The sequence below is a fragment of the Saccostrea cucullata genome, unplaced genomic scaffold, assembly GCF_032062105.1.
Source record: "Saccostrea cucullata isolate Sc308-1 unplaced genomic scaffold, CSIRO_AGI_Scuc_v1 ctg2244, whole genome shotgun sequence".
In the NCBI taxonomy this organism is placed as follows: domain Eukaryota; kingdom Metazoa; phylum Mollusca; class Bivalvia; order Ostreida; family Ostreidae; genus Saccostrea; species Saccostrea cuccullata.
This window is the reverse complement of record NW_026936759.1, coordinates 18764-46075: the sequence shown is the minus strand read 5'-3', so window position 1 is coordinate 46075 and position 27312 is coordinate 18764. Positions and strand designations below refer to the sequence as shown.

The following is a 27312-nucleotide window of genomic DNA, read 5'->3' as shown; positions in this document are numbered from 1 at the left end:
TATTATTAATTGGGTTTTTTAATGACTCTCTAGCGCAAATTTAAAACGCCTAATAATAAAATTTGTTATATTAAACAATTCAGGTATACATGTGTTCTCGTTAAATCATTATATTCGGTTTTCTTTCACGCTAATCTCATTGTTTTTCTTCAACAGAGGCTCTTATTTATATCGATGAATTTTCTTGCAATATATTGCCAGTCTGTACTTGTGATAATTGCCTAAACGAAAAAAAAACATATTTTTTTTTTATAAATTATCAATCTGATGATACAATAAATGTTACAAAGTTTTCTTTACTTACAAACTGTCAATGGATGTTTTCAATGCGACGTTTCGCTCTCTTGTATCAACATTTAACTCAGAAGATAAGCTGTATTTCTGTTTATGTGACCGGCCTCTGAAAAGAAATTAAAAGCGTTATGAGTAAAAACATTTTTAAGGTATAAAATTAGACATTTATTGAATTCATTCATTATGTTTCATTTACTTACAAACATTTCCTCCAAATTACAGCAGACACTACAACAATACTAAGTAGAACAATGGATACCAAAACTCCAGTAATGATCAGAGTGGACGCTAAAAAAATATTATCGATTTTTACATAAAAAGAATAACAAGTTATCATGAAATATAATGTTCTTTAATAAATGATGATTTACTTTGACTTTTGGTTTCGAGTTTGACAGAGCATTCCGTCGCTATGCGCGACCCTCTTCCTGGAGTTGTCGTTTCATTTGGACATTCTTTACAAGAAAGCTGCCCCATTCGATCCTGGTATGTTCCAAAGTCACATTTCACACATTCGTTTTTCTTGTAATAGCGACCAGGAGCACATTGGACTAGAAAAAAGACACAATCGCTTTAATCTTAATCATTTTAAAGAGAAATAAGAGTATAAAAATATTAGAAAATCATAAGAAGCGAAGATATAAAATAACATACTGCAATAGAACTTGACTGGCACCATTCCAGTTGGACATGCTACATCACTTTCAGCTTGAGCACTGGTTGTGTTAATTTCATATATAATATCGTCTATATTAACATCAAGCGTGTGATTCATTGCCAATAATTGTAAGTCATTTACTGCAGTATATAGGCTTTGATAGCAGATTTCATTGCCGTCTGAAATTTTATTTTAAGAAAGTAATGGTCAATATCAAAAAGATTAAATAAACACTTAAAAAAAGGTTTCCCTTCTCCAAAAGGATCACAATATTAATATATATTAAAATAAATATTGCTTAAAGAACTCACGGATAGCAGGGTAACAAGACAAAGACACATCTACTCCTGCGGTGTTTGCAATGGTGGATCTCTTTTGTCGCTGATTACAGTTTGTGACAATAACCTGGTCTAGTTGACAAAGTCCGATAGAAATGCATTCAATATTGTTTATTGCAAGTTGAGCAGTTTCGGCGATTTCTCTGTGTACAGATGTGTATTTGTTCCCACCGTCACATTCTAATTGGTTGTATGACGCTTTATAGAATACCCGGAGAAGTTTACTCTCTTGAATTTCTAAAATGTGAACAGACATTTGCAATATAAGCCAAATATTGTAAGAAATAAAGAAACAGTTATCTATTCAAATGTTTTACAATCAACACGGTTTTCATTTGTATATATCAAGTTATCATGAATATATCCCTTATTTAACAATCCCAAGGTGAATACTGAAAACTCGGCAAGGTTTTAGGCACAAAGGAACATGAAAAAAATATGTAATTTTCTGACAAAGGTTTATGTCGCTATTTGCATTCTTATATGTACCTGAGCAATAAGGCATTTTCCCATCTGGGTTATCATCCGTCTGAAAATCCCAATGATAGAACGTATCTTTTCCACACAAGTAGTAAGGTTTTATTTCATGGTCAAAATCATATCCAGCGGCACATTCAATAGTACAGTTTATGTTCTGGCTGTCGTTATTACACGTCCATATTACGTTCTCAAGCCGTTCTAATGTACTACATTCTAGAATAATATTTAAAACGATATGAGTTTGTTATTTGAAGTCTTTTTTTCCTTTTTTTTTAAGAAGGACACGTTTTACCTTACCAGGACATTTTCTTTCATTACAACTCTTCTTTTCTGTGCTGCTATCGTGGCAATCCATTCCCCCATTATCAGGGACAGGATTGTTGCAAACTCTTGATCTCTGCTGGGTCCCATTCCCACAAGATACACTACATGATGACCAGAAACCCCATTCTCCCCATAATCCATCAACTATAAATAATTGCATCAGATATGGATGTATCTAGATACAGCAGACTGAAATATTTTGAGCACTTTACAATACCAAATTAAGGGTTTGTGTTCAATTACCAATTGCTATTTCACAAAGCTCTCCTTTATATCCCTTCTCACATTCACAGGTGTAATTTGCTGCACCATCTACACAAGTTGCGTTATTTTCGCATGCATGGTAGGCGCAGTCATCTATGTTTTCTTCACATCTGGCACCAGAAAAGCCGTAAATACACCGACATTCGTATCCATGGAGGAGATCGATACATTCACCATTCAAACATGGCTGAGATGCACAGTCATTCACATCTGGTATAATGATATATTTTAAGTATAACAGAAATTTTCTAGTTAAGTGAGTGAATGATTGTACAAAGATAAATTTTATAGATCCATGATTACGTTGTATAAAAGAGTTAGAATACGTTAGTTCTCTTACCATCACATTCACTTGGAGTTTGTTTAAAGACATTGTCGCTCATGGTAAATTCAAAGTCTTTCCAGTTCACTAGATCTCCAGTTTTAGCAAACTTACATTTTTGGATTGAGTTGAGTATCTTTTGGGAAAAGGTAGAATTGTCTTTCCAAATATTTAACCTTGAAAGTGTCCCCTTTCCTTTCAAAATATTTTTATTCAAATTAAAGCAGAGTGACAAAGGTTACAGTAAAATACCATGCTACAAATATATTTAGAACGTTTTGCTAAACATACCTTTAAAAGTCAATGTAATATTTTCAGAATAATTAAATGTAAAAATTTTCAATTCTGTTTCTAACTTCCCGTCCACATAAAGTTCTGTCAAATCATCATCTTGTTTTATTGCGTAGAAATGCCATCTTTCATCTTGAAGACTGATATTTGTCATTTTCATTTCTCTACATGTAAAAATTTTATTTTGATAAAAAATATTGTTTAAACAAAATAAGAAACTCTTATAAAGATACCAGTTATTAAGAATAAATAGAAATAATTATCTGTGAATACGATTCAAACTAATTAAATGTAAAATGAACAAGAGAATTCGATTCCTTTTTTAACTGACAACCTAGTCAAAAGATGCAATCCCAGAAAACTAGTGTACATGTAAGCATTCTTGATTTGTAATCGAATGAACATATGTTCGATCCGATGGAAAAAGCGGTGGTACTATTTAGAAGCCTCACTATTTAGAAAGACGACTTGATATGAAGCTGACAATGCTTTCATATCTATGTGAGTGAAATAAACATAAAAAGAAAAAAAAACAACAATATTAAAGCCATCAACCTGATTCCTTTGGAATGAATATCATAATTTGGGTAAAAAAAGAACCTTTTTCATCATTATTATATTCCTTGTTCGCTTTCTAAGGTCTATCAGAGAATATAAATGAAAAAAAGAGTAATAATTCAAAAAAAAATTATTCCTGACATTTTTGCTTCATTTTTGCATGAATGCTTCATAATTCTGAATAATAAATAAATATCATTAATGAATCAAATGCTGCCAAAAATTAAAGCATACTTAGTCTAGTATTAGATACTTACGAAGGATATGGAGAATAACGAACAGTATTCCATCTCAAAGTCAAATAAACAATACAAAATAGGAGCAAAGCAAGCACGGACCTCCGAAACATCAGAGATTGGATCAGGTACCATGGAGGAGTGAGTATCCCCTACTGATCGGTCACACCCGCCGTGTACTCCTTGTCATGATCGGGAAATAACGCAAAAAACCGTCGACAATTCAATGGACTAACAATTAATATGAAAAACGTGGGTCAGCATTTGACTCAATGATAAATTGTATTTGCTGCCAAGGTCATTTTAACTTACAAAATAATGTCTTTAAACGAGAAATCACTCGAGAATTTCCCCCATCAATTTATTCTTCATTCACATATACTGTTTGATTTGAAAGTATGGAGAAAATTACAGAAGATTGCACCGGTCACCGTAGCCTACTGGTATAGCGTTCGCTTCGTGATCGGGATCCCCGGGTTCGATTCTCATTCGAGGCGCCGTGTCAAACCTAAGACGTAAAGACAGGTAGTGATTGTTCTTTATCTCCGAGCGCTCGGCATTTGATGTGAAAGTCGCAGGTCTTTTAGATATGACCTTAAAAATGTAGGTCCCGTGTCACGGAAGAGGCTGGCACGATAAAGAACCCTCACTGCTCAATGGCACTGAGAACCGATAATAGGTTTGAATTTGAAGCCTTTCACCGGCATACGTTGACGTCTTCATGTGAGTTAAAAATTCTCGAGAAGGACGTTAAACGATATACAATCAATCAAAAGACTGAAGGAGTTGCAAAATATTTGAAATTGAATCAGTGTTTGATGTAGAAAAAAAAACAATGATGAGCGGCAAACACAGGACACACAGACAAAAAAACAACATGTAGTTTAACGAAAAAATCATACTTTTCATTCCCAATGATAATCTCAGAGCCAATGGCGATAAAAAATATTGTCATGTTTACATCGTCACTCTTCAAACCAAGGCGAAACTGGTCGCTATGGGAAATTTCTTTTTGTAAACAGAATGATATAAGGACGGCCTTGGGATTTTCAGCAATGAAGTTTATCGATGCTTCACTTTCAGCTTCCGTCAAGCGTAAATCGTAATCTAAAATAGAAAAGAAATCATTTAAATCTTCCAAAACAAAATTAAAATGTCGATTACGTTTAATGTTTTTTTATGTGATAATTTAATTTTGTTTTTTAACGTTTTCGAAATTCTTCATTACCTTGACAATGAGAAATACTGCTAGCACCCTCGTTTATAGTAGTCGTAGATCCTGGACAGCTTATACACTGTACAGAACCATAATCCGTGCTAAAGGTCCCAACTGCACAAAGAGAGCATGTAGGTGTTCCACTCACTGACCAAGATCCTGGACGACATCCGTCTACAAAATTATTATAATAAATTAACGCATGTATACATGTAGCTGCATATATTGTTTAAATTTTATCAAAGGTAAAATTGTTCCGAACCTTCACATTGCGATGAAAGTTTGCCACCTTTTGTCTTCGTTGTTTGACCCAATGGACATCGCAAGCAATGTGCTTGTCCAGTAGTTGGCTGATACGTACCACGAGGACACATTTCACAGGTTGCGTTTTGTTCATTAAAAAATGTGCCAGCTGCACATTCAACTAAAAGTTAACATATAGATACCATTGAAATTGTGGCTATCTCAAAAGACCCCCCTTTCAGCAACAAAAATAAAAATGTAAGGTAGCTGAAATGGTTTTATTTTGAAGAGGAACATTTGTGTACTATAACTAGATATGTAGTTTGAGTCTAAGAGGTAAAAAAAGTATGTACTCTCTGTAAAAATAGTTAATTTAAATAGGAAAATTTAAGAAGTTCATCCTCTATAAATTGTCGCATATCTTTAACAAAACCTGGAAGAAAATAAAAAATGATACGTGTTCAAAGCCATTTGGTAAAAACTAGACTTCTGGGGAAAGAAATTCTGTAAAGATTTTAATATTTTATTTTGAGGCTATTGTTGACCTCAACCCTTGAAAGTTGACATCAAGATCACAACACATGCACTGATCATTTAAACAATACAGCAAAGGAGAGAAGATATGCTCAGGAAAAGGATTTTTCATATCCTTCTGCTTTGAACTTTACCTTAGACCCAGTAACATGGTTTAAAATTACTGCACAATCTTTGCCTAAAGACATTCTGTGGTAGATGTTTCAACTAGATAGAGCCGAGGCGGGTGGAGACATGCTTCGGACAAGAGATCTCAGACGGGTAGACTGACGGAAGGAGGGCAGAATGGACCGACTGATCATTATATGCCGCCCACAGATCTTACAGGTTTGCTGTAATTTGCAATTGATTTGAAACATGCAATAATCGTTCATTCTACAATCTTTGAAATTTGTTTGTTTGTTTGTTGTTAAAAGATTTTGTAGCTTGTGAACGCGCCTCAAATTGTACGGCAGACAACTGCAAACTTTGACCTTTTCTTGGTACTCAAGATCAATTAACAGTGAGAGACAATTATTCGTGCTAACATCAACCTCCATTTCCATGGTCTCCCCATCCGAGGGACATGTCAGTATATTTCTCACTGACCAAAACCTTTTCTCTCTACAGTTTTGCAAGTTGTGCTAAATACAACTTATTTATTTGCCATGCGTGTCTCTTTGTCTCTTTCTCTCTCTTCCCGACCTTAATAAATATTCCTGAACACATAGATTTGTCGTCAAATTTACAAATATTTGCAGTACATATTGTCATAAGACAAATGTGCAAATGTATGACTGTAGATTATGTCGTTTGTTATGCAGGAAGAGGAAACAACTCGTCTCGGTATATATTGTCGACTGGAAACATCTGGATATAACGAACAGAATTCAGGATCAAAATTCAATAAAACAATACAACATAGGACATGGCATAGCAAGTACGGACATCCAAAACATTAGAGGTGGGTTAAGATGCTATAGAGGAGTGAACATCCCCTGCTAGCCAGTAACACCTGTTATGTGCTCCTTGTCATGGTCGGGAAATAAAAAAAAGCGTCATTGATAATTTTTTGCAGACAAGGTCCTTTCATCGACCATACATGTAGAACGTAGGAAATAAAATGGTGTTTTTAAACGAAACTGCTCAAATTGGTGTGTCAAAAACTTGTTTGTTCATAACCAACCTCGTTCCGAAAAAAGCAATCTTAAAAGCTTCTTAAATCTTGAAAAGTAAAGTTAAAATTAGTATTGAATACAATTACCACACGATGTAGTCCTGTAGGACGGTATTGTATTTTCTGGGCATTCCAAAACAACGTCAAAATTTTCTACATCTTTGGCCTCCATATAACCATGAATACTAGCATTAAAGTCCAATGTTCCTGCAAGCATAGCTTCGATAATCTTGCCAGTAATATCAGATTGGTGACGTCGAAACATTTTGAATGATTCAGTAAATATTGCATTATCAAATTCTGCAAAAATATCAATGTCAATCTGCAAATCCCCACCACTAGAACGCTTCCTTCGTACTTTTTGACCACAAATCACCTAAAATGTTAATAGGATATCAATAGTTTTACATTTTTGCATGAAATCTAAATAAAATGTATGGGTCCATTTAAGCTATGAAAGTTTGGAAGAAGTGCTTTAAGAAAAAAAAAATTAACGTTCTTTATCAGATTTGTTATTGCAATGTGTTAAGATCAGGGTATGATACATTATGTTAATTGTGAGTATTGATACCGTGCGATACTGGCTATGGGAGGAGGGTCTAACAGTTTTGTCCCATCTCTATTGTTATTCATATGGATACCATTTTCATTGTCTTAAATTACATCATGCTACAACTTGTCCAATCCTCTAATTTACAAAAATGTATTTTTAAACCTTAACATATCCAAATGACAATGTGGCTCATGTCTGATCTTTCGAAAATATCCAAACTACGGTCAAGTTAGTCACTAAATTATCAGGTGCGCTTAACCCGATTCATATTAAAATCACTCTGCACACGTGATATCTCACTGTTCGACATGCTTACACTGTTGGTCATTGAAAGTTTCTTTTGGGACAGTGTCTATAGCAACCTCCGACTTCAAACAAGAGTTTTACAAAACGTTATTATTGATTAAAGATGATGTATTCTTTTTTACTATACATTTTTGTTTGAATTTTGGTATTGTCAATCAGTGCAAATCAGGTGCATGATTGGTATATGTTTAAGTATAGGGACATGTCCCCTATGAATTATTGTATGCAGGGTGAGGCATCTACAGACATGACCGTCCCTTAAGACTAGAGTCATTTATTATTTGTGCACCATGAAACTACATGTACACCATCTCTCTCTCTCTCTCTCTCTCTCTCTCTCTCTCTCTCTCTCTCTCTCTCTCCATGAATTTAAATCCGTATTGTGGAATCGGAAATTGAAAAAAATAATGTGCAAATGTTAAAATTCCATATCCATACGATTTAAATGTCTTCGGAAATTTTCAAATGTAAACCTATAGGCTTTGAGACAATTATTTTAATCAAGAAAATAGAATAAGATTATTAAAATGTACTCGTGATAGAGTGCACTGACCCCTAATTCAAGAAGGATACAGAAGTGTAAGACTTTTCCGTAAAAGTAAACAAACAAGTTAATCGGATTAAGTACTATATAGCATACCAGGATGTTTATCTATCTACGGACATATATCCAGGAACAATAACTGAACATTATTAAAGTTTATATTAAAGTTATACTTACTTTTGCCTAATACAAGGACACTGACCACCAGTTTACAAAAACTTATGTTTAGATTATAAACTGTTTTGTCAAAATTCCAGGATTAAGACCCATTTATTGAATAACTTGTTTATCGTATATGCAAATGACTATTATGTATTGTACATTATAAATACTATCTACGACGATATGCGATTTGTCTTTGCTTTTCACCACTATATGATTCACGTTTGTTTTCTCTGCTAATTCCAAAACTGTTAAATAAATTCTAAAAAAGACAATTATTCTTTCTCATTGGTTCACAAAACCAAATTTGATGCCGTGACCAGGATGTGCGAGGTACTGGAAGATATCAAAGGTGAAAAGGAAAACTTAGCAAGGTAGGAGAAAATGGTGATGAAGTTAACGTCAGATTCCTTGTCTCATTTTTATGGATTTTGAAAATTGACTGAATTTGTCTCGAAGTTTCTACCTTAATTCGGACAATATTGCAACAATTGTCAAAGAAACATTGGATTTTATCGTGGACTGCATTTGAAGCATATTTTTATTATATGACGTTTGTACATTGTGTGATACCAAGGGCGGAGAAAACGTCTGATCCAGTGTTTTTGGGTCCGTCATATGTGTTTGTACTGATCCTGAATTAATTCGCTCAGAGATGTTTATGTTTTTAGTATATTACTGTGGAAATCACAAGAAGTCGTGGAAATGAAGAATACGACAGGTGATAACAGTAAATTAGATAATGTTTACAAATAAAAACGACGCTAGAAACTAATGATATAACTGATTGCTGTTGCAGTATTGTACGAATTTATCATTGCTTTTGTTAATTACAAATTCCGATCTACAAGAATATAAACTGTGAGACTGAACTTAAATAAGACGTACAAGGTATACTTATGACTTTTTACAAACACCAGAAATGTTTCCATTTCCTCAACTGGTAATGCGTAACAACTTGCATCACCATCAATCCTGCTTAAAGCAAGGAACCGAAAAGTACACATCCAATATGAGTGAAATAAAAGTGAACTTTTGTATATCCATAATTTAGTATAACTATAACTGTATAATCCACCGTATTCGTTTATCCTTTTGATACTATATAGTAGTGAAATAAAACTTGTACAAAAAGAAGAGAACCTTGAAACACTGTTTATATCCAATGACCATGATGGACGTATTGCGATTACTCATGTGAACCATTCGTGAGATTCTCGATTTTGCAAAGGATTTACATAATCTGTTTCCTATCACAGTCATGTGAACCAAGTCAAAATAATTCTCTTGTTTTAGTTCAGAAATTTCCTACCGAAATTTCTAATTACATGGGGTCAAATGTAAACCTATAGGCTTTGAGACAATTATTTAAATCAAGAAAATAGAATAAGATTATTAAAATGTATTCGTGATAGAGTGCACTGACCCCTAATTCAAGAAGGATACAGAAGTGTAAGACTTTTCCGTAAAAGTAAACAAACAAGTTAATCGGATTAAGGACTATATAGCATACCAGGATGTTTATCTATCTACGGACATATATCCAGGAACAATAACTGAACATTATTAAAGTTTATATTAAAGTTATACTTACTTTTGCCTAATACAAGGACACTGACCACCAGTTTACAAAAACTTATGCTTAGATTATAAACTGTTTTGTCAAAATTCCAGGATTAAGACCCATTTATTGAATAACTTGTTTATCGTATATGCAAATGTCTATTATGTATTGTACATTATAAATACTATTTACGGCGATCTTCGAAATAATCTTTGCTCTAGCTCACTTTCTCCCTCTTCTCTGGACCGCACTTCTCAGAGCAAGGCTCTTCGGAGCCTTGTTCTAGGAGGGACCGAGAGAAGCTATACGATTACGAGCCAATTTACAATCGAAATGATCTTTACTCTTAACCACTATACGATCATTGTTTGTATTCTTTGATAATTTCAAAACTGTTAAATAAATTCTAAGAAAAGAGAATTTTCCTTCTCATTGGTTCACACAAATGCTTCAAAATCGAGAGAGTGTTTAAGTTCAAATTTCAAAAAAGTGAGGCTGATACGAGTTCGTATTGATGATATTGTCTGTAATTATAGAAATATGTTTGACCAAAAATTGTAGTCATAAATATCAAAAGCATATAAAAGCACAATAATGAAGGATTAATTTAGCGATATATTGTAATTCAAAGCTTAAAATAGATAGCCAAAAAGGTTAAAAATGACGTCCTAAATTACACTCTTTCTATTTGTTTTAACAAGAAATGTAATCAGTTTGTTTTAATATCTATTACTGTGACTAAATGTGTTATGTTGTGTTAAACACTTACCCGAACATTTTCCGCTTTACAATCTTTAGCATGTATCAAACATGCATCTTTGTATAAGGACGATGACAACGTGGAAATGAATTTTCTCTTTATCTCCTCTTGAACAGTCAAATTTGTGCAGTCACCGGAAAAGTAATATGAGATTGACATTCGAAGAATCCCTCCTGTTCCTCCAAGTTTTCCATAAATTTTATCAGAAAACGTCACTCCATTATTTCTTTAATTATAAGTCTATATAACACACCATTACTTCTACTTACTTGCGCAATCCGGGAGAGGAAGTGATCCAGATGGTAGCCATTGTCCACTGGTGCCACAAACAAGCATATCAACAGGATTATAACCAATTTTGACGTCATAATCATCATTGCAAAGCATTTGGCAAAATTTGCCACCATACCAATAATCACAAGCAAGGGCGCCATTCTGAGGGACATTTGGTTCCTCATAACAATGCTGAGTAACTATATTGGGAAGAATCAAAGTATTGTGTTTAAAAATTACAACATTAGAGGTAGATTTCAATTTAGATTTTCGAAAATCTTTCGGTACCTTGGCAAAATGGCTGCCTGTCATTCCAAGTCCAGTAACCAAAGTTACCACTCTTGCTCTTTTCACAAACGACAATTCTTGATCCGTTGCGCACTGATCCAGGGTCACAGTTAAATTCGCACTGACTACCATATTTCGTCCCCCATGGACAAGTAACACTTAGAAAAGGCGTAGGATACACAGCAGGACATGTCAGTACTTTAATTTAAAAGATAACGCAATTTCAGAAAATTGTAATCATACATGTATGTGCATTGTCAGTATTGCAGTTTAAAGAAAATATCTGCTTAATATGTTTTTTTTTTCAATACAAGGCAAGGTACTTAGGAGTTTTTGATAAACAGAAGTGATTTAATTCTTCAGCATTTCAGTTACCCCTTAAGACGATGTGAGTCACACAGCTCGGAGCTTTGTTTCCAGCAGCATCAGTGGCTTTGTACACTATCTTGTAGTTTCCTGCTAACAGCTCGTCCCCTGGTGATACACTTCCCTCCTTCACAATACTAACACTTATATCATAGTTGTCTGAGGCGGTAGGCTCTTTCCATGTTACGACACCAGTTGTTGAGTTTCTGTCCGCAAAAGCATATATAGTGTGTAAACAACCAATCAATTTTGGGGGATCAACATCTGCAATGTAGATATTAAGTATAAAATAAATATAATACATTAAAATCTTGCTGAAAGAAAATGTTGGTTCTTTTTTGTTTATATTTATATATACCTTTGCAGGTTGGCTCCTCTCCCCTCCAAAACCCATAAGCTGTACAGATTCTAACACGTGACATTCCTGGAGTTATATCAAACCCGTTTGCGCAAGAATAAGTGCATATACTGCGAAAATTGTTACTATCTGTACAAGTATAATTGAGGATGCCTACAGCGGGTAAAAGTGTTGGACAAGTCCTCTCTATGGAATTAAAGACACGTGTGACAATGAATATTTATAATTTGTAGGAAACGTAATGCACCTGTATTCACTTTCATGCTTTCATACTTACTTTTGCAATGTGGAAAATTATAGTTCCAAAGTTTGTTTTCTAAGCATTCCAGATGCGAATTTCCCTCTAGACTAAATCCAGGGTAGCATCCAAAGAAACAAGTCGCTCCATATAGATACTCATCACTTGGATGACATATGATGTATCCATTGTTAATTTTATAAGGGGTCGGGCAACGTAAAACTATTCAAGAAATCAAAGTAAAACGTACAAAAAATCTCTAACATGAATATCGGTATATAAGATTATGATATAATTGCAATAGCTGTAATAAAATATTCCACACCCGTAACGGTAACTGTAAAGGTACATCGAGCCATATTTCCACTTTTATCCCTGGCATAATATCCGATAGTTGTAACTCCAGCACTAAAGTAGCTTCCGGATGCTTTACCCTCTCTTGTTGGCCTATGAATATATGATTTGCAGATCAATTTATTTATCTTTTCATCGAACAGGCGGTTTTCTATTCACAGTTTGTTTGATAAAGAAAGTTACTCCTTTAATGACCAAAGATTTTTACAGTAAAACGGGCTAAAATATCAACAAGAAATGAACACATTTATGGTTCTAAAACAAAAAGTACTATGTTTCGTAAGATTAAGATATTCAGTTTTATAAATTAATGTACATGTACATGTAAAAATAATTCTCGGCTAAATGGGTGACAAATAAGACTCATATTTTCTTAAATATGCGGCTACATGTTTTTCCTCTTTCTTTATCATGAACAAAATCTGTAAAGAACATAATTCGAGTTCAAAGGTTAATTTTACGTTACAAAACAGAAGCGGACTAAACATGGACCTCCAAAACATCAGAGGTGGGATCCGGTGCCATGAAGGAGAAATCATCCCTCACCGACCGGTCCTACCTACTGTGTGCTCCTCGATATAATCGGCAAATAACTGGACAAAAAAATCACGGACAACTCTTTTTTTAAACTGGTAGTAATGTGAGCAATGGGGTATTCAAATGATACCCCCAGCATTCCTTATGAATATAATGACAGTGTCCATATTCTATGAAAGTATCATCAAATTTCATTCAGTGGTATTCGATTGATTGATTGATTGATTGATTGTATACTGTTTAACGTCCCTCTCCAGAGTATTTCACTGATATGGAGACGTCAACATTGCCGGTAAAGGTCTTCAAATTTAGGCCTATGCTCGGCACTTACGGCCTTTGAGCAGGGAGGGATCTTTATCGTGCCACACCTGCTGTGACACGGGGCCTCGGTTTATGCAGGTGTGGCACGATAAAGATCGCAGTGGTATTAGAAGAGTTGTTGATAAAATCTTGGTGCCAACAAAGCGTAACAGGCGGACGCACAGACGGACCCTCGGACATCACTATTACTTTGTACCATCCAATTCTTCAAAGCAATTTATATAATGATCTCCTTTTGTAAATATTTTACTTACCGGTAATCAATGTATATAAATAAAGAAAATTATAACTTTTAAGAAGTACCCGTTTGCTCATACATCTTATCTTAGTTTTGAAGAATGAGTTAAATACATTTACTGTAAATGATGAAAGAAAATCTTTTATTGTAATAAATCTTTCTCCGTACCCCTTTAAACAAGGAATGTACAGTGCTATACTGACGTGATATGTCCGTCTCTATCATCGTGTGCTGTCGGTTCATGCCAGGATACAACTTTCCATGTTTGTAGTTTTTCAGCATTTACTTGTATGTTTTGAGGACATGTTAAGCTAGGCTGTGTATTGTCTCGAGGTCCTACACAGATAAAAAGAGTGTGAAACTTGTAATTCTCCAAATGATTTGTAAAGGTACCGGTCCTTTTTTATCAATAACATGATTCAATACTGCAAAGCAAAAATTGAAACTCTCAACCGTAAAAAATGGTTTAGTTATTATTGATATAAATACTGATACATATATTTGCAAAACATATCACATATTTAAGTTTCTTATTTTATACGTTTACTTTTCGTCCTTAAGGAGAAATGACTCTCTGTCGGTCGCCGTCCGTCGTGTGTTATACGTAAACCTTTGAACAACTTCAGCTTTATTATTCTCATGATCTATTTTCAGTCCATGTATTTTAAAGCAATAAGAAGAATTGTTGTAAAAATGTTTATTTTCATAAACCCTGTCCCAATGGGTCCTAGGTGTTGGAATTAAACTATAAAAGTAACTGCTTTCTGGAAAAAAAAAGTTCCATTTTAGATCTGAATATAAGCATAAACTGTTGACTAACCGGATAATCAATAAGCCATCACCATGTACCAATTTGTAAAAAAAAATATGTATAGAGGATATATTAGATCTTTTAAATATTTTCTCACAAAGCGCACAGGCAAAAAATACTGTCGTTAGGATTAGGCATAATTTATCCTTTAATGAAACTTGATATTTAAGCTCACCTTGGCTGAAACCTCAAGTGAGCTTTTATGACTACCAAATATCCATCCATCTATAAACTTTTCATATTTTCAACTTCTCAAGAACCACAGTTCCAATTTTAACCACCCTTATTACAAAGCATCATTAGGTTAAAAAAAAGAGTTTCAATTTTTTAAATCGAGCGCCATGTCCTTCCATAAGGGGAGATAATCAAGAAAAGAAAAAAAAATAGGATGATTCATTAAAACATTTCTTCTCAATAACAACTGGCCCACAAAAGCTAAATCCTATGTGGCAGCAGCCCTGGGAAGTGTAGATTCTAAATTATTCAGATCATGATCCCTGGGGATAGGACGGAGTCACAATAAGGAATCAATGTTTTACATGAGAATATATAGTAAAACTCTTCAAAATATCTTCTTCAGAAACACTGGAGCAAATATGTGAAATATATGCCAAAGTATCTTGGGGTAGTTTAGATTCTAAATTGTGCTCATCATAAACCACGGGAGTTGGGAGATGGCACAATCGGGGATCCAAGTTTTACATTGATATATACATGTATGGGACATGTCAAGAGTCACTGGACCAGAAAATATGAAACTTAAGTCAATTTAAGCATCATGAGCTACTTTGATTCAAAGTTGTCCAAATGAACACCTCCAGGGATCAATACAAATGGGTTAGGGCGGGATCAAAATAAGAAATCCAAGTTTTACATGGTAATATTTTGGAAAAGATATGTATGCCGTGTTAAACAGTATTTTTGCACAGCTGAAACCAAACCAAAATTTCTGAAGTATAATAAGCTATCAAAAATGAAGCACTCTTGCAAATTCGACGAAATGTTAAATATTAAACAAGAGGCCCATGGGCCACATCGCTCACCTGAGAAGCTTTGACCATTCCGTTCTTTACCAGATTTCCCCCTTGTAATACATATCGTGACCCCACCCTACCCCAATGATCATAATTTAGACAATTTGAAATCTACACTACCCCAGGATGCTTCCACATAAGTTTCAGCTTTTCAAAGATTGTCCAATATATTTCTATGTAAAACTTTGAATCCCCATTGTGGCCCCGCCCTACCCCCCCCCCCCCTCGGGTCATGATTTGAACAATTTAGAATCTACACTACCCCAGGATGCTTCCACATAAGCTTCAGCTTTTCTGGCCCAGTGGTTATTAAGAAGAAGATTTTTCCTATATACTTCTATGTAAAACTTTGATTCCCCATTGTGGCCCCGCCCAACCCCCGGGGGTCATGATTTGTACAATTTAGAATCTACACTACCCCAGGATGCTTCCACATAAGTCTCAGCTTTTCTGGCCCAGTGGTTCTTGAGAAGAAGATTTTTAAAGATTTTTCCTATATATTTCTATGTAAAATTTGGATTCCCCATTGTGGTCCCGCCCAACCCCCGGGGGTCATGATTTGAACAATTTAAAATCTACATTATCCCAGGATGCTTCCAAATAAGTTTCAGCTTTTTTGGCCCAGTGGTTCTTGAGAAGAAGATTTAAAGATTTTTCCTATATATTTCTATTTAAAACTTGGATTCCCCATTGTGGCCCCGTCCTACCCCCGGGGGGCATGATTTCAACAATTTAGAATCTACACTACCCCAGGATGCTTCCAAAAAAGTTTCAGCTTTTCTGGCTCAGTGGTTCTTGAGAAGAAGATTTTTTAATAAACCCACCCTATTTTTGTCTTTTCTTGATTATCTCCCCTTGTTAAGGGATTTGGCCCTTCATTTTAACAATTTAAATTCCCCGTCACCCAAGGATGCTTTGTACCAAGTTTGGTCAAAATTGGCCCAGTGGTTCTTGAGAAGAAGTCGAAAATGTGAAAAGTTTACGGAAGGACAGACGGACGGACGGACGACGGACACAATGTGATCAGAAAATCTCACTTGAGCCTTCGGCTCAGGTGAGCTAAAAAGTACTGATCGGGAAAATAATAGATATTCTCATGCATATATATAAAGGACTGACGTTTATGCTGGATCAGCGCATGTGCGCGGGAAAAGCATCGCGAGAATTATCAAAGCCTGTTAAGCAGAGTGAACGTTTGCGAGCGCTCGCCAAAAGTACTCTAGTACTATTGGAGATTTAAGGAATTTTGGCGAGCGCTCTCTTGAACAGGCCTCAGGTCGAGGAAACTATTTTTGTGACACCTGTTCACTGAGGAACCAACATGACTGAAAAATCGACTAATCAGCTAAATGAGTTGCATTTAATGCATTTCTGGGTTACTTCATAACATACTACATGTGTTTTTCGAAAGGGCTAATTTTTGTTTGTTTTTTTTTAAATCACTCTCGGAAAGACGTGATGCATTTTCCAAAGTACATGTATTAACACGCTTAATGCATTATGTGCATTATTATCTACTAATACTATGCTCACATTTGCATACAAATGATTAACAATGATAAAAATTAAGAGTTTTCCTCAGTCCATTGTACAGTAGCCTGGTTCCCTGTCCCTGTTTTGCTTCGTATACTCCGCGCCACCAGGGCCAGGTGGAGAACAATGGATTCAGGGCGAATATGCCTTGAATCTTATCCCATTGTTACGTCCAATATGGCTGCGCTTCCGGTGAAGACGTTCATTGTGACGTCGTATTTTTCGACGTCGTCGACGTAATGTGTCATTGTTACGTCGATATTTATTTCTGTGATTAACGGCAACGGCTCAAAAACCCACGATTTAGCGCGCATTGTTCTGACCAATCAAAGGAAGGCATAGTAATCCACCTGGCTCTCCTGCCTTGGCAAGGGTGAGCCAGGGGACCAGGCTAATTGTACACGTCCGTTTATTTACAGTTTATTTAGTTTAGTTTTATTTAGTTTTCCCGTGCAAAAGACAATTTCACGTGACTATTCCTCGATACAAAAAGCAACCAACTTTGAGGTGTGCTCACGTATTGACAATGTCTACAATGTGTACAACTTCGAAACATACAGTATGCTACTCAATACACGTTCTACGATCAATGCAAATGAGAATTAATATAGATGTTATTCTAAAAAAACATGCAACTTAAGTCTTTCTTTATAAATGCATAAACTTTAAATTTCTATGTGTAGTAATAACTGAGCAACGACTAATTCAACTTACATGGCGAATCTACCGTCTTATTTATTATTTACTTTATTATTTACAAAGATTTGTAAATTGGCTTTCCATCCGTCATTTGAAATAACATTCTAAATTTTCCTAACCCACGTGTTTGTGGTAAAAATGTAGTAGACCATCATGTTTTTCTGTTCATTCACGAGATTGGACCATTGTTTGCTGTGAGCATGCGAGACCACGTGATCCTGAATGTTTCAATAAGAGGCGGATTAATATCCGACTCGGAGAAAAAATAACTTTTACCAAATAATTTTAGATAACTTTTAAACGATTTGCATTAAGTATATAAATTACATAACTTGTTGAGACACCCCATACTCTTTTTAAATAAAACAAACACTATTACAGCATATATATCTTTAAAAATTATTCTTCTCAACACCAACATATATGTACACGTAAGAGGTGAAACGTATGTAAAAAGCATTATGGGAAATTCTAAATTGTAAAAATAAGGAGAAGGATCGGGCGAAGACACAATAGATATCACAGAGGAAAATTTGTTAAAGAACAAATTTACTCCGGTGAGCGATGTGGCCCATGGGCCTCTTGTTCTAACATATTCTCCTTTCTATCTGCATATTTAAAAGATGAACCAGGTGCCTAGCTAGAGCTTTTAAGAATAAGCTAAGATGCTTTAATTTTTCAAAATTTTGAAATTTGTTCCATAGATCAGGGGTTCTGGCACGGTGGGGCATTGATGAAATATTGTGAAGATGCCTAAATTCTGAAAAAAAATTGTTTTATTTTATACTTCTTTTAATTGGTTATACTTCGTGAATGACAAACAAAGTAACAAATTTCAAAAAGACTTGGAAATATAGAGAAGCGCCAGACTACGAATTCAAAAATGTGAAAAATATAGTCAAATGAAAAACAAGGAAATGTTGTCAGTCTTTGTTTGATTTTTAAGCTGACTTATTAAAAAGTCTCCACCTTTGTTGCAAAAAAGACGAACCATAATGGTAATATCAGAATTTTACTTCGAATTCTTTTCTTATCGTATCAGCGTATAGTTCATTTATGCTGCATGTTTTAAATTTGTATATGTAATGCTAAGTATATAAAAAATAAAGAAAAAAAAAATTTGAAAATATTTTTTTTAAATTTTGATGAAATATGGACTTACTAGAACGTCTCGAACATCCTCCAAACAAGCATTTGAATGATTTAACAATAAAGCCTAAGAAGCGTTTATGTCGTAAAAGACGACCGTTGCTAGAATCATTTGCTTTTGTAGAATCTGAAAACAATAAAACAAAATTATAAGAATATATTTAATTCAGTATATATAATGATTAAGCATTATGAACACTGCTTACATGTAAGGAATGAGTCATTCCACTGTCCCTCATCACATGTGACGCTCACTTTAGTTGCCTTATCTGAATTTATGATGTCACATAACGACCCATCCGGGACATAAGAGTCAAATGTCACAGGGATACTGTCTTTATCGTAACAACGGACAAGATTACCATTCTTCAGATCAGCAACATCACAAGCTGTATAATCTGGCTAAAAACAACAAATTTCAGAGGATAAATATTTTTATATTCACAACTTTTCCACTAGTAACAATAAATCCCGTAATGTGAAATGCCTTTCCGCAGCTTGTTCTTGTTGCTTTACCCACTAGAGAAAACATGAGAAATGAGTTGAGTGAAAACATGTCATTTATTAACTAGATAAATGACGCAAGTGAACAAAAGCACATAAATATACAATATTACATATAATCTTATAAATTATAGCTGGGATAAGGACAAATAATGAATAGTTTCAACTTAGATATAATATATTGCGACTTATTGCTTATCCCAGCTATTGTTATATAATGATGACCAAGTTTGTGTAACAAGAAGGTGGCGTAAAACAAGAGGCCACACAGCATGCCTAATGCTTGCATGAGGCATGCCGCGCCACCCAAGGAAAGGGCATTTCATAATTTTGTTATAGATTGAAAAAACATGTACCTGCATGGACTTACTTAACCCAAGCATAAGACCATATTTAATCATAATCATAAAGTTATATCTATAAGAGTAACATATTTAAAAGCAAAGTTTGCCAATTATATGAATGAAAAAAAGTTAAATTAGAAAAAGAAGGAGCAACTGCTGCCTCGTGAACAATATTTAAAAACAAAACTCAGTCTCATGACTGATTTTTGCAATCATTTTTACAACCAGGCTGACTTTATGTATAAGTTTCAAACAAAAACCTTGCTAAGCTCCAACTACCATGTACAGTTTTTTATAACCAACCATATGCTTATCTCATACACAAATTTATGCAAAAAAAACTTCTGCTGAGCTTGTAATTTTACTATAAATACATGCTGATCTCCAAATACAAGTCTCACGTACCCGTTCGAGGCTGAAATACCAGTTCACTTTATACAGTTTCTTTGTGGGCAATCGTACGCTGTCTCCATGTATATTAGCTCGCAATTTCGCTGACTTCACGCACAGTCTCAACACCCAATTTAAGGCTGAATTACAATTTCCATAAGCTATATGAGCAACCGTATGCTGACCTCCTGTAGATAGCTTGTACTTTGGGGGCAAAATTGGGGGGTAAATTGTGATCTCGTAAATGAGCTAACACTTTTCAAAATAATACCTGCCAAATTTCTAACCGAATTACTGTTTTATATAGGCAGCCATATGCTGACCTTAGTAATTCCAAATTTTAAAATTTTGTAATCTGTCTGAGCAACCATAGTCTGACCTCGTAATTAATTTATATGCTTAATTTTGGACTTGACGCTAAAAATTTTTAATCAGATCCTATTTACGTTCTGAAGAGAAAAAACCACACGCTAACTTCTCTTTTGATAGTCAGTGGCAGTACCTGTATGAGGGGATCATTTAGTTTGAAATTCTCATAAAGGGTTGAAATTTAGAACTTGAAAGCATTTATTCTAATGTAACGTCTGCTTGCATTTGAGTGCCAACGACCCAGTTGTTGAATTACATTTTCAGATAAACCGTTCTTAGCTGCCTCTGTGGCAGCACCAATGCGAAAACTATGACCGAGGTAAATTGATGAATTCAAACCAATAAAATTTATGGCATGTTTCAAATGAGATGTCACAAAGTTGTGCGGAACTGGTTCGCCAGATTTAAATGTGAATAAAGGACCTGATGTGTGTTTATGTTCAGCAATGTATGCTTTTAAGGCATGAACTGGACAGAATTGACATTTTAAATTATTAGCTGTCAGAGTAATTATTAATGGCTGCCTATCATTCATAGTTTTTGAATACCTGAATGTGATCTGAACTGAATTATCGTCATTGAACATTATGTCTTGTCTTTGAATTACTTTTGAGTTAAATGTTTTGTTTCTAGGAACGAGTTCACCTAACCGCATAAAGGCATGAAAGGCAAGAAGGAAAATTGCTGACAGCAGAGTTCTTGAGTCTGCTTCTTGAACAGTGTGATCTAAGGCAGATAATAATTTGATAAGAATGGGTTTTGTAATTGGAAGTCTAGTGTCAACAGTTCTTGCTAGGTTTTGGGCTCCTTTGATAACTTTTCTCACTATAAAAGAGTGGGTAGGGTCATGAAAGTCAAAAATCTTATGAACGAAACTAATTGCCGAAACATGTGAAGTGATGGTGGATGGGCTTAAACCCTCAGTGAATAATTCACCAATAAAATTGCAAATAATTCCTTCTGCAAATGGGAGAGAAAAGGGTATACTATGAGTGTCACAAAATTTCTTTAACAAATTCCAACTTCGAAGGTATAACTGCTTAGACGATAAAGACAGTGATGCCTGAAGTAACTGCCGACTTGGTTGGCTTAGATGTAAATCAAATGTTCTGGTACTGCTGTTGGCTTGAGGTCCAACCAAGGGGCAAATTTCTTGGCTTCCTGGAATTTAAAGCGGGAAAGGTAATCTGCAAGTACATTGTGTTTCCCTGGAATGTGTTTTGCTTTAAATAGTATGTTATATTTCATTGCTGCAACAACTAATCGGCGTACAAGTTTCATCAATATTTTGTCTCTGCATGACTGTTTATTAATAACCTCAACAACTGCTATATTATCAGTTAAAAAGAGAATTTTTTGATCGCTTAAATAAGGTCCCCAAATTTCTACCAACAGAACGATAGGAAACAGCTCTTTAACAGAAATGTGATAATCTGTATGAATATCTAGCCAAGCTTGTGCAAACCATTTTGAACCATATACAGCTGCATAACCCAAGGCACCAGATGCATCTGTATATATATGTAACTTCTGTGAAGACAACCACTCATCCTGATGAAATATTGACTTGCCGTTGAAATGATTGATAAAAAGTTGCCATGCTTTAATGTCCGCACGTTCGTCAGTAGTTAACTTTATATAATGATTTGGTTTGGACACACGACGAGTCAGATCTATTAACCGTCTCAAAAATGCACGACCAGGTGTGACTACTTGACAGGCAAAACTGAGAACACCTATCAAAGACTGCAACTCTCTTAACTGAATTTTTTTTCTATGGACTGTCTTTTCCAACAATTGTCTCATATTAGTGAGTTTGTCTTCTGGGAGTCTACTTTGCATGAGAACAGAATCTACCTCAATTCCATAAATGGTTAAACAAGTTGTTGGTAATACATTTTTGGATTCTTTAAGAGGGACTCCTACTCTCGAACATAAACTTTCAAAATTTCTAACATCAGAGAGACATTTTTGAGATAAAGCTGGTCCAATGAAGAAAAAATCATCAATAAGATGAGACATACCAGAGGCCTGATATTTATTTAACATAATCCATTGCAAAGCTGTGCTTAACCTCTCGAACAACTGACACGATGAACTGGCGCCCATTGGTAAACATTTATCATAATAATATTGATTGTTCCAAAGAAAACCTAAAAAATGATAGTCTGAAGGGTGTATTGGGATGTTTCTAAACCCATCTTCTATGTCTAACCTAGCCATAAGTGCCCCTTTCCCAAATTTCTTAACTAGCTGTATTACATTTTCAATAGAATCATAATGCACAACCGCATTTTCTCGCGAAATGTGTTCATTTACTGAATTACCCTCTGGAAAGGATAGATCGTGTATGATTCTAAATTCTCCGGGTAGCTTCTTAGGCATCAGCCCTAATGGCGAACAAATGAAATTTTCAAAGGGTTTAAGTACATGAGGACCTGAAATACGATTGAGCCCCAATTCCTTATTCAACTTATTGTTAACTACCAATGGACTTCTCCTAACAGATGAGTGATTGCTCTTAACAGAGGTTGGCAGAAATTCACTGCAGCCCAGTTTAAAACCAAATTTAAATCCATCAACAAGAAAATCAAGTAAGACCCTGTCATAACCTTGCAATTCCTGACAAAGAACTTCATGTTTTATTGTTGTTGGTATTGTTTGGTTTCCTGATAGGATTGTTTCGGACCCATTTGTTACATTTCTTTTTGGGATGCTGCTCGCCGCAGTGTTGGCAGATGTGCATGTATTTACATGGTGAGGTTTTACAAGGTTTACCGTTGTTGTAGCTGAAGCAGGCCAACTCCCACTGTTTTGTTTTTGACTGATTGAAAAGGTTCTGGGAGGAGCGAAATGAACGAGTTAAAGTGCAAGCTTTCACCATATATTCAGTAATGGGAAGTTGCCAAGGTATCTTTTTTGATTGTCGGAGTTTCCTAAAGTTTTCATCGTAGTATCTCCAGGCCCCATCCCCATTAGAACTCCCAATTTCCCTAACAGTGAAACAGTATTTTAGTAGACTGGCATGTTCTTGGGGAGACTTCTCGGTGTAAATTGACATGAATATCACAAATGCTGATGTCCACTGATGAAGTGACATCACTGACTGTTTTGTTGAATGAGGATTTAATTGAATAGCATTATTTTCTATTTGAATTGATATGTTTTGGTCTTTGTAATTTGGAAGTAGACATTTGAGGTCAATGAATTGATCATTCCAGATTTTATTTTTTATGCGAACTGGAACGTTAGCACCCAAAGGAATACCATTGTCAACTGATAATGGGGTAGAATGTGTGCTGTTACCATTTAATGTATCTGCCACTGACTCACCTGCACCTGAAAATAACTGTTGCAGGGTGTTTACCAAATTTAGACTACTTGGATCGCTAGAAGAGGTACTTGATGCAGAGGGTACAGCCTGTGAAGTAGAGGGAGTAGCCTGAGAAACGATATTATTTGAGGAAGCACTGCTTGGTGTCAAAGCCTGTTGTTGTCTAAGAATTGCTGCTGCAAGCTGGTCATAGTCAATTGGAGGGTTGTTTGTGCAGCTCGCTTGAGTAGCTGATGAACTGGCATCAACTGCGTTGCCCAATGCCGAGTCTACAGGGGGTGCCTGAGCTGGTTGGCTGCGTAGTTTCATCCTCTTTTTTGGTGGCATATTTTCTACAATAAGTCTGAGCAGTTGTAATTGCCATAGGTGTTAATATAATCATGATCAAAGTATTAATAATGTTAGTCATTCAGCTATAAGCACATGTTATGCACCAACATGTTACATATTTTCCATCTTTGTCATTTGTAAATGAATTGTTCATAAGGCATTTGAGCCAATCATATCACATAATAATTGTCAGCTTGAAAACAGGTCAGTATCCTGGTTAAATCAAAATTCATCATAGTTGCAGCTAATAAAAAGGAAAAACAAAAACAAAAAACCTGTGCTCATTCCACTAACAATGGAAATGCACTAGAAAAAACAAACCTAGCTGCATTTAACATCATAGTGACAATGACAGTCAACTCTCTTATGTTATAAATAAATAAATTCCTCCCGACCTTCATTATATATCGGGAAGGTAAAGAAAATTAAGCTGTCACCGTCATATGCATAAAAAAACATTGGAAGGCAACCACTTTATAAATAAATAAACAGATCTTCCCAACCTTCATTAGATATTGAGATGATTAAGAAAAACAAACTCCTTTTTTTAAATAAACAAACAGATCTTCCCAACCTTCATCAGATATTGGGAGGATTAAGAAAAACAAACTGGAGCCTTCATAAACATATGGTGGAATCATTGACGATTCCCAAGGAATCAACTGAAGATTCCCCAATTCTGACCGATACTGACACTGACCGCATGACAATAAATCAGGCGACATAATGTGCAGAAACATGTCGAGGTTTACATTGAAATTAAATAAGCATTCAAGCAATTGTCAATATCATATTTATATATTGAAAAATATAGCAGAAACATATTGCAAAATTTCCATCACATGCACAGTCATTTATCAACATATGTGCATGTTTTACTTATCCTTATTCTCCCACCCTGACAGATGGGAGGCATGGAGGACAGCACTCTTAATGCTCTGGAGGTATTTCCTCATGACCCGGTGATCGTGACTGCTGTCTTTGAGGTGGACCCCATCGCTGGCCAAGAATTTCATTTCTGGATCCCAGAAGCCGTGATGGTGCCAGAACAAAATGTTGCTGGTAGATCAGTGGCACTGATCATGCAGGAGTTTATTAGTGTCAATCACTTTAAAATTATAGTGGTCCCCTACTTTGGATGGATGTCTGCGTAATAACTGTCCAATTATTACAAAGGAAAATTTGTTAGTTAACAGTAAGAATTGCGCTAACGACATAATATTCCGAGCGACCTTGTTTGGTGTTGCTTGTGGATTTGACAAATCATTCCCGCCAATTTGCATAAAACAAATGGCGCCCTCAATACGTATGCCCTGAAAGTCCAGCAATTCTCGAGAGTTGGCTAGATCTTGTGTCTTGAGGCCGCCCCTGGCTCTAATTAACACTTTAAATTTATCTTTATATAGTCGTAAGTTATCAAAATCTGGTTCATTCTGCATCAAAATTCCGAGTCTCCTGATGAAGGAATGACCTATCACCACCACTGTGCGCGGTTTTGGATCATCAGTACTTGCCGCCTCCATGCCGACTTATACATTCAGACAATGAATCAAAGGTTCAAATAATTACGCACCTTAGATAGTGTCACAGCAAAATATAACTGTATATTAAATTGATGAAATCGATATCCTTGTGTTTCTGCTGTTTAAAAATTTAATCACAACCTCGTGTTTCCACAGTCAAATATAATGGCCGATCACGCTGAACCCGATCTTAGCAGGAGTTCGATCCCGATGTCAAAACAATAAGTCGAGAACAACTGTAATTTCATCTTTGTCAAACAATGTAAAAAAGATTGCATATAAAATATTTTATGGAGCATAAAATTTTATTCCTGTCAGCAGTCTGTCGGGGTTTTATGTGAATATATTAATTTTAAAGGAAAAACAATACCTTCAATCCATTACATTTTGAGACAGTGAGTGTACAAGAAATCCAAAATGCACTAATGAATGATACACAACTGCCGGCCACCATTATATCTCTGTACACTTCGCAAAAGCCTTTAACAGAAATGCATAAATAAAATTGTATTACATTTAAATTTCCCTGTCTTAACCGAGTAGGGTTTTTGTTATGAACGTTTTATGTTAGGTAAGTCATTTCTTGGCATGTTTAAATTGCTCAGTGATGCGGCAAAAAAAAAATGTTCGCCAAAATGTTATATATCTACGACGGCGTATTAGTGACATTTTGACAATGTAGATTTTTTTTTTAAATCGTTTGTACGATTTAGTAAATCGTTTGTACAATTTAGTAAATCGTTTGTACGATTTAGTAAATCGTTTGTACGATTCAATACATCGTTTGTACGATTTATTAAATCGTTTGTACGATTTAATAAATCGTTTGTTCGATTTAATAAATCGCTTGTACGATTTAATAAATCGTTTGTACGATTTAATAAATCGATTGTACAATTTAGTAAATCGTTTGTACAATTTAGTAAATCGTTTGTACAATTTAATAAATCGTTTGTACAATTTGTTTGTTAAATCGTTTGTACAATTTAATAAATTGTTTGTACGATTTAATAAATCGTTTGTACGATTTAATAAATCGTTTGTACGATTTAATAAATCGTTTGTACAATTTAGTAAATCGTTTGTACGATTTAATAAATCATTTGTACAATTTAGTAAATCGTTTGTACGATTTAATAAATTGTTTGTACAATTTAGTAAATCGTTTGTACAATTTAATAAATCGTTTGTACAATTTGTTTGTTAAATCGTTTGTACAATTTATTAAATCGTTTGTACGATTTAATAAATCGTTTGTACGATTTAATAAATCGTTTGTACAATTTAGTAAATCGTTTGTACAATTTAATAAATCGTACAAACGATTTATTAAATCGTACAAACGATTTATTAAATCGTACAAACGATTTATTAAATCGTACAAACGATTTATTAAATTGTACAAACGATTTATTAAATCGTAAAAACGATTTTAAAAAAAATTCTACATTGTTAAAATGGCACTAATACGCCGTCGTATATATCATATACAAAACAAATTCTCTTTACGGTATTC

General features: G+C 34.9%; 2 protein-coding genes across 2 annotated transcripts; both read right to left on the bottom strand.

Annotated features, from left to right (window-relative positions):
* LOC134246515 (uncharacterized) lies at positions 1-26332 on the bottom strand. Its single transcript, XM_062728903.1, has 26 exons — positions 26167-26332; positions 19209-19404; positions 19016-19129; positions 13980-14112; positions 12652-12773; positions 12366-12548; positions 12089-12274; positions 11740-11994; positions 11365-11562; positions 11073-11276; positions 10813-10982; positions 7002-7290; positions 5244-5405; positions 4994-5155; positions 4668-4872; positions 2972-3135; positions 2699-2875; positions 2338-2568; positions 2068-2238; positions 1780-1983; positions 1264-1527; positions 949-1131; positions 666-845; positions 495-582; positions 305-400; positions 1-221 (listed from the first exon to the last, which is right to left on the bottom strand). The coding sequence occupies exons 1-26, from the start codon at positions 26248-26250 to the stop codon at positions 167-169; spliced, it is 4476 nt and encodes a 1491-aa protein (XP_062584887.1). The 5' UTR covers positions 26251-26332; the 3' UTR covers positions 1-166.
* LOC134246514 (uncharacterized) lies at positions 23245-25939 on the bottom strand. Its single transcript, XM_062728902.1, has 2 exons — positions 25153-25939; positions 23245-24275 (listed from the first exon to the last, which is right to left on the bottom strand). Exons 1-2 carry the CDS (start codon positions 25187-25189, stop codon positions 23245-23247), a joined length of 1068 nt encoding a protein of 355 aa, XP_062584886.1. The 5' UTR covers positions 25190-25939.
* Positions 26333-27312: the final 980 nt, after the last annotated feature.